Source organism: Ahaetulla prasina, chromosome 16, assembly GCF_028640845.1.
Source record: "Ahaetulla prasina isolate Xishuangbanna chromosome 16, ASM2864084v1, whole genome shotgun sequence".
NCBI classification, from domain to species: Eukaryota; Metazoa; Chordata; class Lepidosauria; order Squamata; family Colubridae; genus Ahaetulla; species Ahaetulla prasina.
Window position 1 is genome coordinate 761,370 of NC_080554.1, and position 13,655 is coordinate 775,024.

At 50.7% G+C, this 13,655-nt stretch overlaps 2 protein-coding genes across 2 annotated transcripts; one reads left to right on the top strand and one right to left on the bottom strand.

Moving 5' to 3' along the window:
- Nucleotides 1–236: 236 nt before the first annotated feature.
- Nucleotides 237–7,420, bottom strand: RBM18 (RNA binding motif protein 18). The gene is made up of 5 exons (XM_058159298.1): nucleotides 7,149–7,420; nucleotides 3,364–3,490; nucleotides 2,536–2,622; nucleotides 2,094–2,179; nucleotides 237–793 (listed from the first exon to the last, which is right to left on the bottom strand). The coding sequence occupies exons 1-5, from the start codon at nucleotides 7,271–7,273 to the stop codon at nucleotides 634–636; spliced, it is 585 nt and encodes a 194-aa protein (XP_058015281.1). The 5' UTR covers nucleotides 7,274–7,420; the 3' UTR covers nucleotides 237–633.
- A 128-nt stretch (nucleotides 7,421–7,548) lies between these two features.
- On the top strand, nucleotides 7,549–13,464 carry MRRF (mitochondrial ribosome recycling factor). The gene is made up of 7 exons (XM_058159297.1): nucleotides 7,549–7,689; nucleotides 8,134–8,314; nucleotides 8,967–9,116; nucleotides 9,533–9,651; nucleotides 10,881–10,972; nucleotides 12,186–12,345; nucleotides 12,863–13,464. The coding sequence occupies exons 2-7, from the start codon at nucleotides 8,152–8,154 to the stop codon at nucleotides 12,938–12,940; spliced, it is 762 nt and encodes a 253-aa protein (XP_058015280.1). The 5' UTR covers nucleotides 7,549–7,689; nucleotides 8,134–8,151; the 3' UTR covers nucleotides 12,941–13,464.
- Nucleotides 13,465–13,655: the final 191 nt, after the last annotated feature.

Genomic DNA, 13,655 nt, shown 5'->3' on the forward strand with positions numbered 1-13,655 from the left:
TTTAACAAAGGGCACTTTTAAAAGTGTGCTGAAAGTTTATTCCTGTGATGTTCCCTTAAAAAAAAAAGAGAGGGAAAAAAAAGAATGGATACACCGATGCTCAGATGTGTTCAATGCAGCTGTTTGTTACTCACAGACAAATATTACCAATTTCATTCCCCGCTTTCAGGGTTTCCTGGCTTTCAAGGTGCAGAGAAACTCCAATTTTCTCTTGCTGGAAAGATCAGGCAACCGAAAGCATTTTTTTTTTTTTACTGGATAGAAACAATATTCTGGACAGACCATCAGAACTCTTTCTTATCTTCAGGTCAAAACAAATACTGAAGTGGTGAAAACGTACTGAAACACACACACACATCTTGGACTTTGGGGCTGCATCTAGCTACCCACACGGGAGGTGGGGGGGAGGGGATCTGGTTTTAATACTAAACCAGTCGAGTTTGTTGGGAGAAGTTCTATACAGATTTATGGATGTGTTACAGTCGGTTTCCTCCGAAGAGCGTTGACTTCCGTGTGTGCAAAGGAGCAGCAGTCCCACACAAGGGCAAGACAGGGCAGCGCCAATCCCGGTTCCTCCTAGCCGGCTTCCATCAGCCGAGAGTGCCAGAGGACGGTGCTGACGGCACCCGCTCATCATCTCTTGGACTTCCAAGCCGCTCTGGAGTAGGGGCCAGTCCGTTTTTTCTCGGGGGCCTTGAAGTATGTGTAGGGGGCTGCCGGCGGGAACTCGGCGTCGGGATTCTCTGACATCATTTTCAGCTTGGTTTCGATGGCTTTGATTTTTGTACTGACGCTGCAGAGTGAACAACAGAGGCGGCTGAAACGTCACCCTGTCTGTGGCCTGGATTTAGAGTCAGAAGCCCATGCATGCAGGAGCTAGTTCCCCCCCTCTCCCCCCGCCCGCTAGCTGTCCCTGGGTTCAAGCCACACCCTTTTCTTTAATCGCCCAAACCGCACAAGTGCTTGCGTGGCTGTGAGTCCCACAGGCTCACTCCCCCAGAGGGGCATTTAATTCTGCAGATCAAGGCTGTCCGGTTGCTAGGAGAAAGCTGTGCTGATGGGTCGTTCGTCCAGAAGAGCCCCTCGCTATCCCTGGCCCCTCTGAATAGCTACGTGATGCCACCTTCGTTCAAGGATTTGAGATGAGCAAATGAAGGCACTCCTGCATTCTGTGCTACTTGGCACTCGGTGAACCTCGGCTGTCCTGTCTTCTTTCCCCCATTTTATATAGAAACATTCTTTTTAGGTAATAATTCAGCCACAGGTAGCCATGACACATGATATACGGCAAAGTTATTATTGGTTGAAAGGCAGCTAAGAGGTACTATTACCAAGAAACCCATGAAATAAAATGACCGTATTTTTTGGAGCATAAGAGGCACCTTTCCCCCCCCCCAAAAAAGAGGGTGAAAATCTGGGTGCATCTTATACTCTGAATGTAGCCCTGGCCAGCTTCTCAAATGGAGGTTTCAGAGGCTGAAAAAAGAATCAGAAATGAAGCTTCAGAAAAAAAGGCCCCAAACAGAGCTTCAGAGGCTTTTTTTCTGAAGCTGTTTTAGAGGCTTTCAGAGGCAGAAAAAAGTTTTTTCTGAAAGAGAGTTTCAAAAGTTTCAGAGGCAGAAAAAAAAGCAAAAAAAAAAAAAAAAAAAAGCAAGGCACAGAGCTCACAACCAAGGAACCTGTTGCTAAAATTCACCTCTGGGAACAGCTGATTGGGGGTATTCCGGGAGGCCAATCCACCTGCCAATCAGCTTTTTTCTTATTTTCCTCCCCCCAAAACTAAGGCGCGTCTTATACTCTGAAAAATACAGTAGGCCTAATGGGAGCTTGCAAGATCAGCCTTTTCAAAGTCAGCTTTGCTTCCGACTGCAGTGCCTGATGAAACTCCACAAAAACGAAACTTGCGTCCTTTCCCGATGCAGCCATAAAGCTTGAAAAGAAAACTCTTTAAACTATGGGGAGCAAGATGCCAGGACGGAGAATGTCCTGGACCAAAAAACCCTCTTCTGCTCTTCGGGGTCCCGTCTGTCCTAGCTGATTGTCAAAGGACAGTTTCCCCCCACCCCCTCCCACAATTAAGAGGCAGATCTTACCTCAGGTTGGACTGGGGGGTCTCGGTGCTGGAAGACGGCTCCAGACTGATGGGAAGGGTCTTCTCGTTCTTATTCTGGTCATACCTCTGGCAGGGAGGGGAGAAAAGGCAGAAATTAACCCCCTCTCCCAGCTGAAGCAGGGATGTCCTTGTGGCACCAATGGGCTATTTTTAGTAATGATGGAACCTCGCGGGAGATCAAGTAATATGGGTTAAACTCATTAAAAAGCAAAGGAAACCCAGGTTGGTTTCAACAGGGCTCCCCCCCTGTGGCTGTTTAATATGCCACTGACCTGCGAAGACCATGTGCTAGGCATGAAGATTGTCGCAACAGCTCAACCAACTTCGCAGAGATGTGAAGGAACACCAGCCTGTTGGGGAGGTGGGAGAGGGGAGAAAATGGGGCCCACTCTGACACTGGCAGAGGCAGGGAGCAGGCTCACCTTGACCTGGGCGTGAGCCCACCGCACCACCAACTTCTTGGAGAGCGCCAGCTTCCCGTTGAGGCAATGGATGGCTTGTTCTGCCTCCTGAGGGAGAAAAAAAAAATCCCTTGAGAATGGCTGCTGGGCTGGAGAGATGTCTGAAGGTCTGACTGTCAGGGTTCCAAGGAACACCCGCAACGAAATAAAGCTCTGAGGCCTGAAGTTCCTCAAAGTTCCAATTTATTAGAGATGTCATGCTGGCACAACATGGGCCAACCCGAAACTGAAAGCTTCCAGGTTTTCCACACCCAGTTGACAGTTCACAGCCCTGCCTCACACCCACAAGTTCATCACATTGTCCAATCAACTCTTCACACTCAGTTGGATACAATCTTCAGGCAGTCTACATCAGACGCAGGCAAAAGTCCTTGAATACGGAATGCTGTTATGACTAACTTTCTATCACTCCAACAACAACCCCCTCCCAACTTTCCCAGCTAAAATATGTGGTAGTTAAGAAGCAAAAAGAAAATTGCCTTCCAAAACTCTGTGGCTCAGACTGCTAATGCAGTCTGTTATTAACAGCAGCTGCCTGCAATTACTGCAGGTTCTAGCCCCACCAGGCCCAAGGTTGACTCAGCCTTCCATCATTTATAAGGTAGGTAAAATGAGGACCCGGATTGTTGGGGGCAATAAGTTAACTTTGTATATAAATATACAAATAGAATGAAGACTATTGCTAACATAGTGTAAGCCGCCCTGAGTCTTCGGAGAAGGGCGGGATATAAATGCAAAAAAAAAACCAAAAACTGACACTCACCCAAGTTAAGCAAAGGCTCAACCTACCTGCTTGGTCTCGAAGTTCACAAAGCAGTAGCCCCTGGGCTGCCCCTCCAGGACCCCCGACTTATGGAAGAGGAAGTCAAACTGCTTCACTTTGCCGAATTTCTGCAGGAGTTTGAGAAGGTGATATCTGGAAGAGAGGATGAAGGAGATGAACAATTCTGTGATGGAAACCCAATTAAAGAAGAAAAGCTATGTTTGTCCTTTCTTTCTTTCTGCCTGAAGGTATTTCAGGACTGCGGCCAAAAGTTGACGTCCAGGGCCAGGTGGCCAAATGGAATATTGTAGGGCCAACACAGGGTCATGGGGGAACCTTTGGGGAGTGAAGGGAATCCACAGCTTCCCTGGCCAGCTGTACCTCTTCCTGTGGATTCCCACCAACGGAGACATTTCCTTGAAATGACTGAGAAAATTCCAGGAATTGAAGCAGTCTCTCAAAGCAGATATTTTCCAGGAATGGTGTCTGTGTGTGTAAGCTGGCCCAACTTATAAAGTAAGGAAAAAAGAAAATGGAAAAAAGTGAAGAGAAAGCAAAAAAAAGTGTGAGAAAAGAAAATTAGAAAAAAGGCAGAAAAGAGATGGCTTCTGATATTCTTCATAAGTAGAGCCATATTTTAACCTCTCTCTACAGTTAGATCATAATACTCTTCTTTCTATAATCTATCCTTATATGGTAGCTAATTTGCGGGCATCGTCCCTATAATAAGCCGAGAAACATTTTGAGCCACGAAGACATGCCATATAATTTAGGCTTATTTATTTCTGGAAGTCCTCTCAAGATTTATTAGCTATTGTTAGAAGCAGCATAAAAACACCCCTATTCTCCCTCTGCCCCCTGCCTCCCCCACTATCTCCTCTCTTTGGCAAATGTACTTGTTTTCCTTAGTCCCAAACGGCCGCAGCTCATCCTGTTCTCAAAACGAAAAACATCTAGCAACTCCTTGAGGAACCTGACTAGATTTCCTTTGGCAACTTTGTGGCCTGTTTGGCCGGGTTCATCAGCCTGAAATTCATTCAAATTCCATGTGGGGCTTTCCCTGGGTTGCCTCCCGAAAGAGTAACGGAGGAAAGCAGCAGTTTCCAAATCTCCCTGCTTAAATTCCAGGCCAGGGGAAAGGCAGGGAAACATTCAATTACATCAACCCGAGTGCCAGGTAATGAGTTCGTGAATCCCCCAGGCTCAGTGATGGTAGGATTCTGGTAGGGGCAGTTAAGAATGTCCCTGGCATCTTTCTTTGCCCACTTTGCCAAATCCATTTCTGACTTTCTTCAACTACAAGATGAACATGTCTGGAGTCTAAAGAAAAAGAAATGACAGGCAGGAGTTTGAATCTTTGGTTACGATATGATCCTCTCTCCACAGAGCTGCCTGTTGTGGAACCTACGACACTCAACTCCGGGACTCTCAAGAATATTATTTAGGGCAGACTCTCATGCCAGGCAGAGAAGCAACGAAATAGTTGTGGCTGTCAATTGAATTCCTGAATCTGTATTTGCACAGATCTTGCTTTGTTGATAAGGAGCTACCTGTAAGTTTTTGCTTTGCGTTCATCCTCTACAAATCCCTCTCTCTAGAAATAGAGCCCAATTCTCTACTTCCGACATGGTTGACCGTTACTTACAAGGTGCTAAAATCGTTTCTGAGCAAGGAAAGAGTTGTGTTACAGACAGGGAACAGGAAGCCGGGCTGCTGAAAATTACCAGAGCTATTTTGATGGGGTACCTGGGACCAGAAGCCCCAGGCAGAGGAAGGAGAGTAGGCCCCGTTCCTACTTCCTGCCATCCAAAACACAGGCCAGACAATCTGTCCAAGGCCCATTTCCTTTTCCGCCAGTTTTCCTCCTGGCACCCTAAGCGCTATTCAAATGCCGAGTTGAAGGTTGCTTCAAACAATGCTCGTCTAAGGATATGGGAATGGCCCCAGCCACATGTTAAAGCCATTTACGCGAGGACAATTCCTTCAAGGGAGAGGCAGAGAGGCCTCTTGCCTGTAAAGAGGCCCCACTTGCTTCCCTTAAGGTTGCAACGGCAAACAGGTTTTATCACAACAGAAGGGCAGAATTCTCACCTGGGAGACAGGTGAACGGAAGCAAACTGAAGCTCACAAAAGTGGGCCAGAAAGGACATCGCGGAAGCTTCTGTTCCGTTATTCTGAATGCGTGAAAATACTGAGGGAGGTAAATTCTGTTGTGGCATAAAACGCAAATCAAGTGGGCTCAATGCCAAAGGTTCCATTTTGCACCTGGTTGGGAGACCTCAAAGGGTTTTCATACCTTCATCAGATTGCACATCATTTTGCAGAACCTAAAACTCTAAGCAACTGCAGTGATGCACACAATGCCTGTGGTTTTTTTGGGACAGAATCTCAGATTCCCAAGCCTGCCAATCCAACTGGCCCCGTCGGTACGCTTGTGCTCAGAGATGCTTTTAATTTCCAAAAACTTCACAACACAAATTCATGCGCTGAAAAGCCTCCCTTTTTGCGAGCGCCCGTCAGCTGAGCAGCCGCCACAAATTGCTCAACCCTGAGAAACCTCAGCAATACAAACACTGAGCCAAAAAATGGTAATTAATGCAAAACAGAGAAGAGGCCGGTTAGCGCAGCCCTGAATGAATCCTCGTCAAGAGGGCATTAATGACGGATTCCCACTTAGAGGCGCGATTAGGACCCTGCCCAGCTGAAAAGAAGAGCACTTGGAACAAAAAAAGCACTTGCCAATGGGAGAAGAAGACGGAGCCGGGCAAAAATTGCTTCCACAGCTGAGAGGCAGACAATATCGGGGAGATAAGACAAGACAGCCACTTGGAATGCATAAATCGGAGATTGTTTGGCAAAGTGGAGGGGGGGGCAGGGGGAAGAAAAAACGGTTGCCCCAACGCTGCTGGCTAATCTCCCTCCCAGCAATCAAGCTCAACGCCTCCTCCTCCTCCTGTTTAATTGCCCCACTTCAAGGGGCTCAAACATGTTAGAAGGCAATTTAAATGCACTAATCACGGGAGGCCAAGGGAATGTCAAATGCGCACCCACTTCGTGTTTGATGCCACCAGAAACAGAGCGGGGGGGGGGGGGGACACAGGCAGCTGCAGCCTTAGAGACACGGGGTGGTGGTGCTTGCCTTTGCTCCCTTGGGACGGGGCTGCACAACGCCCCCACCCACCCACCCGGGTACTGATCGAGGGGGACAAAGGCCAGCCGTCCCAGGCCAGGAAAGGGGCTCAGCCCCAAGAGGGGACTCGAGGAGGGTCTCTTGCCCGGGAAGGAGGGGCGCTGCAACTGCTCCCTTGGAGGGCTCCCCCTCCATGGGGTCCTGAGGGTGGGGACCAAGGCCAGCCTTGGGTCCCAGGCAAGGAAAGGGGCTCAGAAACAATTCAAAGAGGGGATGCGAGGAGGGTCTTTTGGCTGGGGAAGGGAGGGGTCTTGGGGTCCTGAGGGTGGGGACCAAAGCCAGCCGTGGGTCCCAGGCAAGGAAAGGGGCTGAGAAACCATTCAAAGAGGGGATGTGAGGAGGGTCTTTTGGCTGGGGAAGGGGGGGGTCTTGGGGTCCTGAGGGTGGGGACCAAGGCCAGCCGTCCCAGGCATGGAAAGGGGCTCAGGGGCGGCTCAAAGAGGGGATTCTTGGGAGGGGGCGGCAGGAGACACCAGGGGGAAGGAGGCCTGCCTGCCTCCCTCCCTGCTCGGCTCTCCTCCTCCTCCTCCTCCTTCGGGGGGGGCGATTTCTGGGCTCCACCCCGGAGGGACTGAGGGGTCGCTGCCTCGCCCTGCCCTCCCCCCCCCCGGGCGGACTCACTCGGTGATCTTGGGGTCGAGGTTCCCGATCCAGAGGCGGTGCCCGTCCTGCAGGGCCCCCTCCGACAGCAGCGAGGCGTTCTCCAGGCGCAGGCTCTGCGGAGGGGCTCGGCCCGCGCCCGCCATCCGGCCCTCAAGGTCGCCGCCCCTCCGAAAGGGCTCGTGGTGAAGGCCCCGCGCCTCTGGGCATGTGCAAAGCGCAGCCCCTAGTTCTCCCTCCTCCTCCTCCTCCTCCTCAGCGCGTCGCCCTGGCTGGCTGCCCCGCGCGCGTCACTCCCCCGCGCCAAAAGGGCGCGCGGCGGCGCGGGACCTCGACGTCAGCAGCAGCAGGCGCCGCGCGGGAGAAATGACGTCAAGGCCGCGCGACGGCCCCGCCCCCACCACCCTTCCACGCGCCTCTCGTCTTGCTTGCTTTCACCTAGGCGAGGAAGCGTGAGCGGCGCTGGGGCTGGTGGGGGTGGGAGGGAGGGAGGGAGGCACCGAGGGGGCGTGTCCTGGAAGTGGGCGGGGCCGGAAGAAAGGGAGACTCCAGCTTTTTGCAAGTATGGATTTAATCCACTTTCATCACAGTGGTTGGGGGGTGGGTGGGAAAGGGTCTGTGCCCCCCTCCTTCCCAAAATTATTATTATTAATAAATTAAAATATTATTATTATTATTTTGAATAGAAATTCAGCTTGGCTGGGAGGCAGGTTTGCAGGGAAGGCCACCCTCCCCCCCACTCCTGGTCTCCAAGCCAGCCAAGTTGGATTGCTGCTCTTAATACTGATAACTTTAATAGAGTCCTAATTTGGGGAAGGAGGGCGAGGGTCTCAACTCACTTTGAAAGACCAGGACCTTCGGGAGTGGGGGGGGGTTCCTTGCAGAGGAGGGGCCTGCTTCCACTCTGCAATGCCCTTCCCCCACCCAGCTGTCTCCTTGGGAGTGGGGCAGCAGCCCCTAATGGAGCAACGGGGCACAGACTAACAAGGACTGCTCTCTTTTCCAGGTGGGCAGCGGCAGCGCCATGGCCGGGCCCCTCAGAAGTCTCCGGCGGTTGCCTGTGTGCTCCCTGCTCTGCCGCTGGCAAGCCCCTCCAAAGCCCAGGCCCCTCCTGCTGCTGGGCTCCCGAGAGGGCCGGGCCCTCGAGACCCCACAGGTCAGGACCCTGGCTACAAAGAAGGCTAAAGGTGAGGAAAGCTGTGGGTGTCCAAGGCCAAGGAGGCGAAGGGCGCCTTGGGACCACCGCCTCCAATTCCCCCTTTCCTGCCTCTTTTAGGAACTGGGAGGCTCACCATCTCCAGCGGAGGAAAACATACAAAGACTAAAGTCTATTCCTGATCCTATAACCTATAAATCCCATAACTGGCAGTTGTATTACTTCAAATAAGTTGTTGTAGGTAGTAGTACGTCAAAGGGGGAGACAATTGGATCCAAGGGCTGAAATGCTCCCTCCTCAAAAGTCCCAGAGGCACTTTCCAAAAAGGCAGTTGGAGTTTCTTGTTTTCTTTTTCCTTGAAAACATTTCACCTCTCATCCAAGAAGCTTCTTCAGTTCTTCTTGGATGAGAAGCAAAATATTTTCTAGGGGGAAAAAAAAACCCCAAGAAAGTCCATTTGTCTTTTGGAAAAGCACTTTTAGGGCAACTATGACCTGGATGATTGAGAATCTCCACAGATATCCCTCCAAAACCTTTAGGGATGAGGAAGCGATAGGAGGATGCTTAATCTTTTCTAATGAGGGAGGGCTGGATGGGGTTAGCAGAGGTCACTGTGTGGAACAGATAGCAGGGCCCAAAGAAGTTCTGAGTCAGCAAAACTAACTTGGCTCTGCTCTCTGCAGCTAAAGGGAAAGGTCAGGTCCGTGTCAACATCAACACTGCCTTGGTAGAGGACATCATCAGCCTGGAAGAGTTAAACGAAGAGATGAGCTCAGTGGTCAAAACCCTGCAGGAAAACTTCAACAAAACTTTGAGCATCAGAATCAACCCAGGTGAGCGATTTCTCTCTGCAGCTTTTAGGGCGCTGCTCAGGCTATGTTGTTGCCCACAGCACATATATGTTCATATCAAGTTTTAAAATATTCTGCTGCTTAAAACTCTGTGTTGTTGTTTTTGCCTGGCTCTTATTCAAGGGTCCCACTAGACCAGGGGTCTCCAATCTTGGCAACTTTAAGACTTGTGGACTTCAACCCTCAGCCAGCAAAACTTCTGTATATTTTTTTTAGAAGCAGCCCGATATTGAGAGCTTTCCAGTTGATCCCAAAGCGATATAAGATGAAGGTTTGGATGGATAAATGTAATAAAAATGCAATAGAAACAGCAGACCATAATTCTAAAGAGAGAAGGAATGCTAACACCTGAGCCGGAATCACAAAGGGTTTTGCTACCGTCGTGTTTCTCATTTCAGGAGCTCTTGATTCGATCATCGTTGTCACCAAGGATGGGAAATTCCCATTAAACCAGCTCGCACAGATCTCTCAACCTTCTGCGCAGCTCCTTGTGGTCAACATGAGCAGCTTCCCAGAAGTGAGTAGATTTCTCGTTCCTTTCCCCCTGGCAGATCCAAACCTCCTGATCCCAGGAGCTCTCAGGGTGTGGAAAATGCTACTGTTTCCCCTTTGGCTTCCTGCCCGCTTGTGGCTGCCTGGACAACTGGTGTCCCTGCCTTTACGCCTGCGGTGGCTTCAGATTGCAAGTTCCTGGGCAGCAGGAGATCTTTTTTTTTTTTTTTTGATTTCCACACTTCGATATCACTGCATAAGTTAGGAATGACATCAGAGCTTGTGCAGAGCCAAACCATGCAACCACATTTGCTTTGGAGGAAGAGGATTAACAGAGCAGAAAGGAGCAGGGAAGCTTTCCAAGGACTGGGAGTTTTTTGGAGTTGTGTTTCCTCCGTGCTGCCTTTGTCACACTTCTCTTAACCCCTGAGAGAACAAAAACAGGGTGTTTTTTGTTAAGAGAAATGAGCTAACAAATGCAAAGGGAGAGCCAGGGCCAGCTTAGGCGCCTCTGATGCAAGGGAGAGCCCACGGTCCTGGCTTTGCTGGCTGCCGAAGGGCTGTGTGTGGCACAAAGGCTGAGCTGGGGGGTGGGGAGGAAAGGCGGGGGGGCAGGGGGTTGCACAGAGGTTTCCAGCAACTGCCTGCCAGAAAATCCAGAGATGTGAAGAACAGGCCTGGTGCTAATCCCCTTTATTTTCACACTTGCCCGGGTGCAATGTGGAACGAGTTAACAGTGATTGAGGCCTTCCCTCGTAAGCCCCCAAACAGGGCCGCGTGAGGGCTTTGGCAGCCAAAGGCCCATCCTGGAATCCTTCATCCACTTTCCTCCACCATCTTGCAGGAGTCCGGAGCTCCCCGGGAGGATTTTGCTACCTCCTTTGCTAATTTGCGTTGCCTCAGATCGTCAAGATGGTTTCCATTTTCCTTTCTGCTTTCTCCCTCACTTGCCTTAGTCGGTCTCCTTCTTCACCCCACCCCACCCGAAGCCTCTTCACCAATATCTTCGATCCCGGGGGGCAGGAGGAGGAGGGGAGGCGTTGTGGGGGGGGAGGCACCCTGCAGCTTGCAATTCAGTTTGATCAAAAGGGCCGATGTAACTTCCTGGTCTCGCCGGTAACCAGACTAAATGCTTCCATGTTCTGTCAAGATGGATTGCTCTCGGCTGATGGGGAGTCTTGGCATCTGGTAATAATTATTTCCTAATTCCCCCTGCCATTTCCCCTCCCCCCCCTTATCTCTGCGTTGTTGCAGAGCACAGCTGCGGCCGTCAAGGCGATCCAACAGAGCGGGATGAATCTCAACCCGGAAGCGGATGGGCTGTTGATTCGCGTGCCAGTTCCGAAGTAAGCCACTTCAGCCGCCTTCTCTTAGTCCCTTGATGGCCGAAACACCTGGGGCGATTTTGCCCAGCTGCTGACAAGAAGGATTCTGCTCTCTTAGGACAGCCAGAACCTCTTCTTGACCCCTCCTACGCTTTGGAAGAGGGGAGTGTGTGTGTGTGTGAGAAAGAGCTCTTGTTGGGGGCTGCCTAGTGTGGCACCCTAGAATTTTCCCATTGCAAGCCAGCTTTCCATCCCTTCTTGCTAGGCCTGCCAAAGACCCTGCTTGCTCTCCCAGGCCGTTTCAAATTATTATCCCTTGAAGGCTACCTTTTAAACCTACCTGGTATGCTGAAGTTTTTGCAAGGTGCTTTGGTAATTTAAATTTTAACATTTAAAGGAAGGTAGCCCATCGGGTGTCGGTGTGGATGCTTATGTCTGAGTCAGGACCACGTTGAAAGCTGCGGGCAGCCCCTTCGCGCCAGCCAATGAAGAGCCCGGTTATTCAACCGGACTCCCTTTAAGAAAAGCCAGTTGTGCGTTTGGGACGGAAGGAGATGGAATGGGATCCCTTTGCCCCCCTCCCCTCCCCAGCCAATCCAGTTCCTGGTCTCCTGCCCCTCCCGGCGTCCCTTGTCCCCCCCTCCCCCTCCTCCAATTCTGAAGGAGGCTGCTATTATCCTCCTAATTGCAGCAGCCTGATTGTTAACATGCTCCCAGGTCATCTTCCAATCTGAATTCCTCGAGAGGAGGAGAAATCCAAGAACAGGCAAAAGGGAGAAGATCTGAGCATCTCTCTCTCTCTCTCTCTCTCTCCCACTTTCTTCGTTTTTTAACTGGCCACTGCCCCTCTTTCGAGGGACGAGCCCCAGGTGTTTGATTGCCAGGCTGTCTTCTGAGGGAGGCTGCCACCCAAATCGTGTCCACTGAGCCAAGGGCATAATCTCCACAGCTCCGGGAACTCTGGTCATTAAAAAAGCCGGAAATGCAAACTCTTATCCGATATTATTCCAAAATACCTTGTGGCCAGTCGCTGTCCTGCCACCCGCCAGCCGAGCCTTAGCTGCCTCTTCCTTCTGTGAAGTTCAGACTTCTTTATCCTTCAAACATTTTCTCCGTTGTTTTCAAATTTGCATCTCTGGGCAGCGTTTCATGCCCAGCGGCTGCTCTGCCGTGCCGTGGAAGGTTTAGGCTCATCCCAAGAGGCTCCTTTTCTCCTTCGCTTTCCTCCCATCAGAATCACCCGCGAACACAGGGAGAACCTGGCCACGGTCGCCAAGCAGCTCACCCACAAGGCCAAGGAGTCCCTGCGCAAAGTGCGAACCGGGGCCATGAACCAGACGAAGAAAGCCAAAAGCACCACGTCGGAAGACACCATACGATTGATAGAGAAGCAGGTACTGAAGGAGTGGCGGGGGCCCCTTGCAGAAGGCAGACATGTGGCCTCTCGCATCAGAGGTCTCCCTGCCTCTGGACAGCCGTGTCCTCGTTTGGTGGCTGGCCTTTTTTTTTTTTTTTTTTTTGACCAAGATGGACGTCCCTACATTTGAGTGGTGCGGTGGCCTACAGGTGGAGCTCTCACCTCATAATCAGGAGGCTGTGAGTTCGATCCTAGGTAGAGGCAGGTACTTCTCTCTCTGGGCACAATGAGAATATATATCTGCTGAACAAAACTCCGCACCGGCGACAGGATGGGCATCCGGCCAGTAAACACTCGGCTCCATTCAGTTGCCCAGATGCTCCACCCCGCAAGGGATTATGGGGGTTGTTAAAAGATGGTGATGGATGTCCCTACATTCTCATGTTTCTGATGAAAATCTCAGTTTGATCGTTGCTGTTTGATACCTGTCAAACCTGATACCCCCCCAAAAAAAAACATAATTCACAAAGCGTTCTTTTCTCAATTTGCCTCAGATTCAGCAAATGACCGAAGATGCCACAGTTGAAATGGACAAGCTATTGGCTGCAAAGACGAAGGAGCTTCTTGCCTAGGGTCTCTTTCTCTCCCTCCCTCTCTCTCTCCCTCTCTCTCTCTTCCCCCCCTCCTCAGAGGTCACCACAAGCTGCTTTCTTCAGTAGAATATAATTTTTTATTGGCCAAGTGTGATTGGACACACAAGGAATTTGTCTTGGTGCATATGCTCTCAGTGTACATAAAAGAAAAGATACCTTCATCAAGGTAGTGATGTTTCAACTGTGGGAAGCAACTTTGGGCAGCGAATCAAAGCTCAGGGCAGAGGAAGGGGGCTTAGCCTTGAGGTGGGCTGGAAAAAGAGAATTTTGGCTCCCCCGACAGTTGTTACCTTAGCTCCGTCATCATCAACTGCACAGCATGGCCCTGCAGCCACGGGCCCAGAAGCCGTTTTGGAAAAATTAAGGATCACGAACAATCGTCGATTAAATGGCCTGTCGTGGCCCTCCTGCCTGAGAAACAGGATGCTGAGGGACGGGGGGCGGGCTTCATAAATCGGTCAGGAATTTCGTATATTAAATAAAGCGAGTCTGAATGATCTGAGGGCTACTTGTTGAACCCCTAATTTTTGAGCAGCGCCAGAGCGCATGGAAACGGGCACATCCTGGGGAGACTCCCCCCCCTCGCTCTCTCATGAAATGGCAAGCTCATTTATTTTAAATTGAGTTGCATTCCCCACTTTCTAGCTACGGATGTTGGTTTGCCTTCTCAGCCAGCAGGGTGCAAACACGGCCT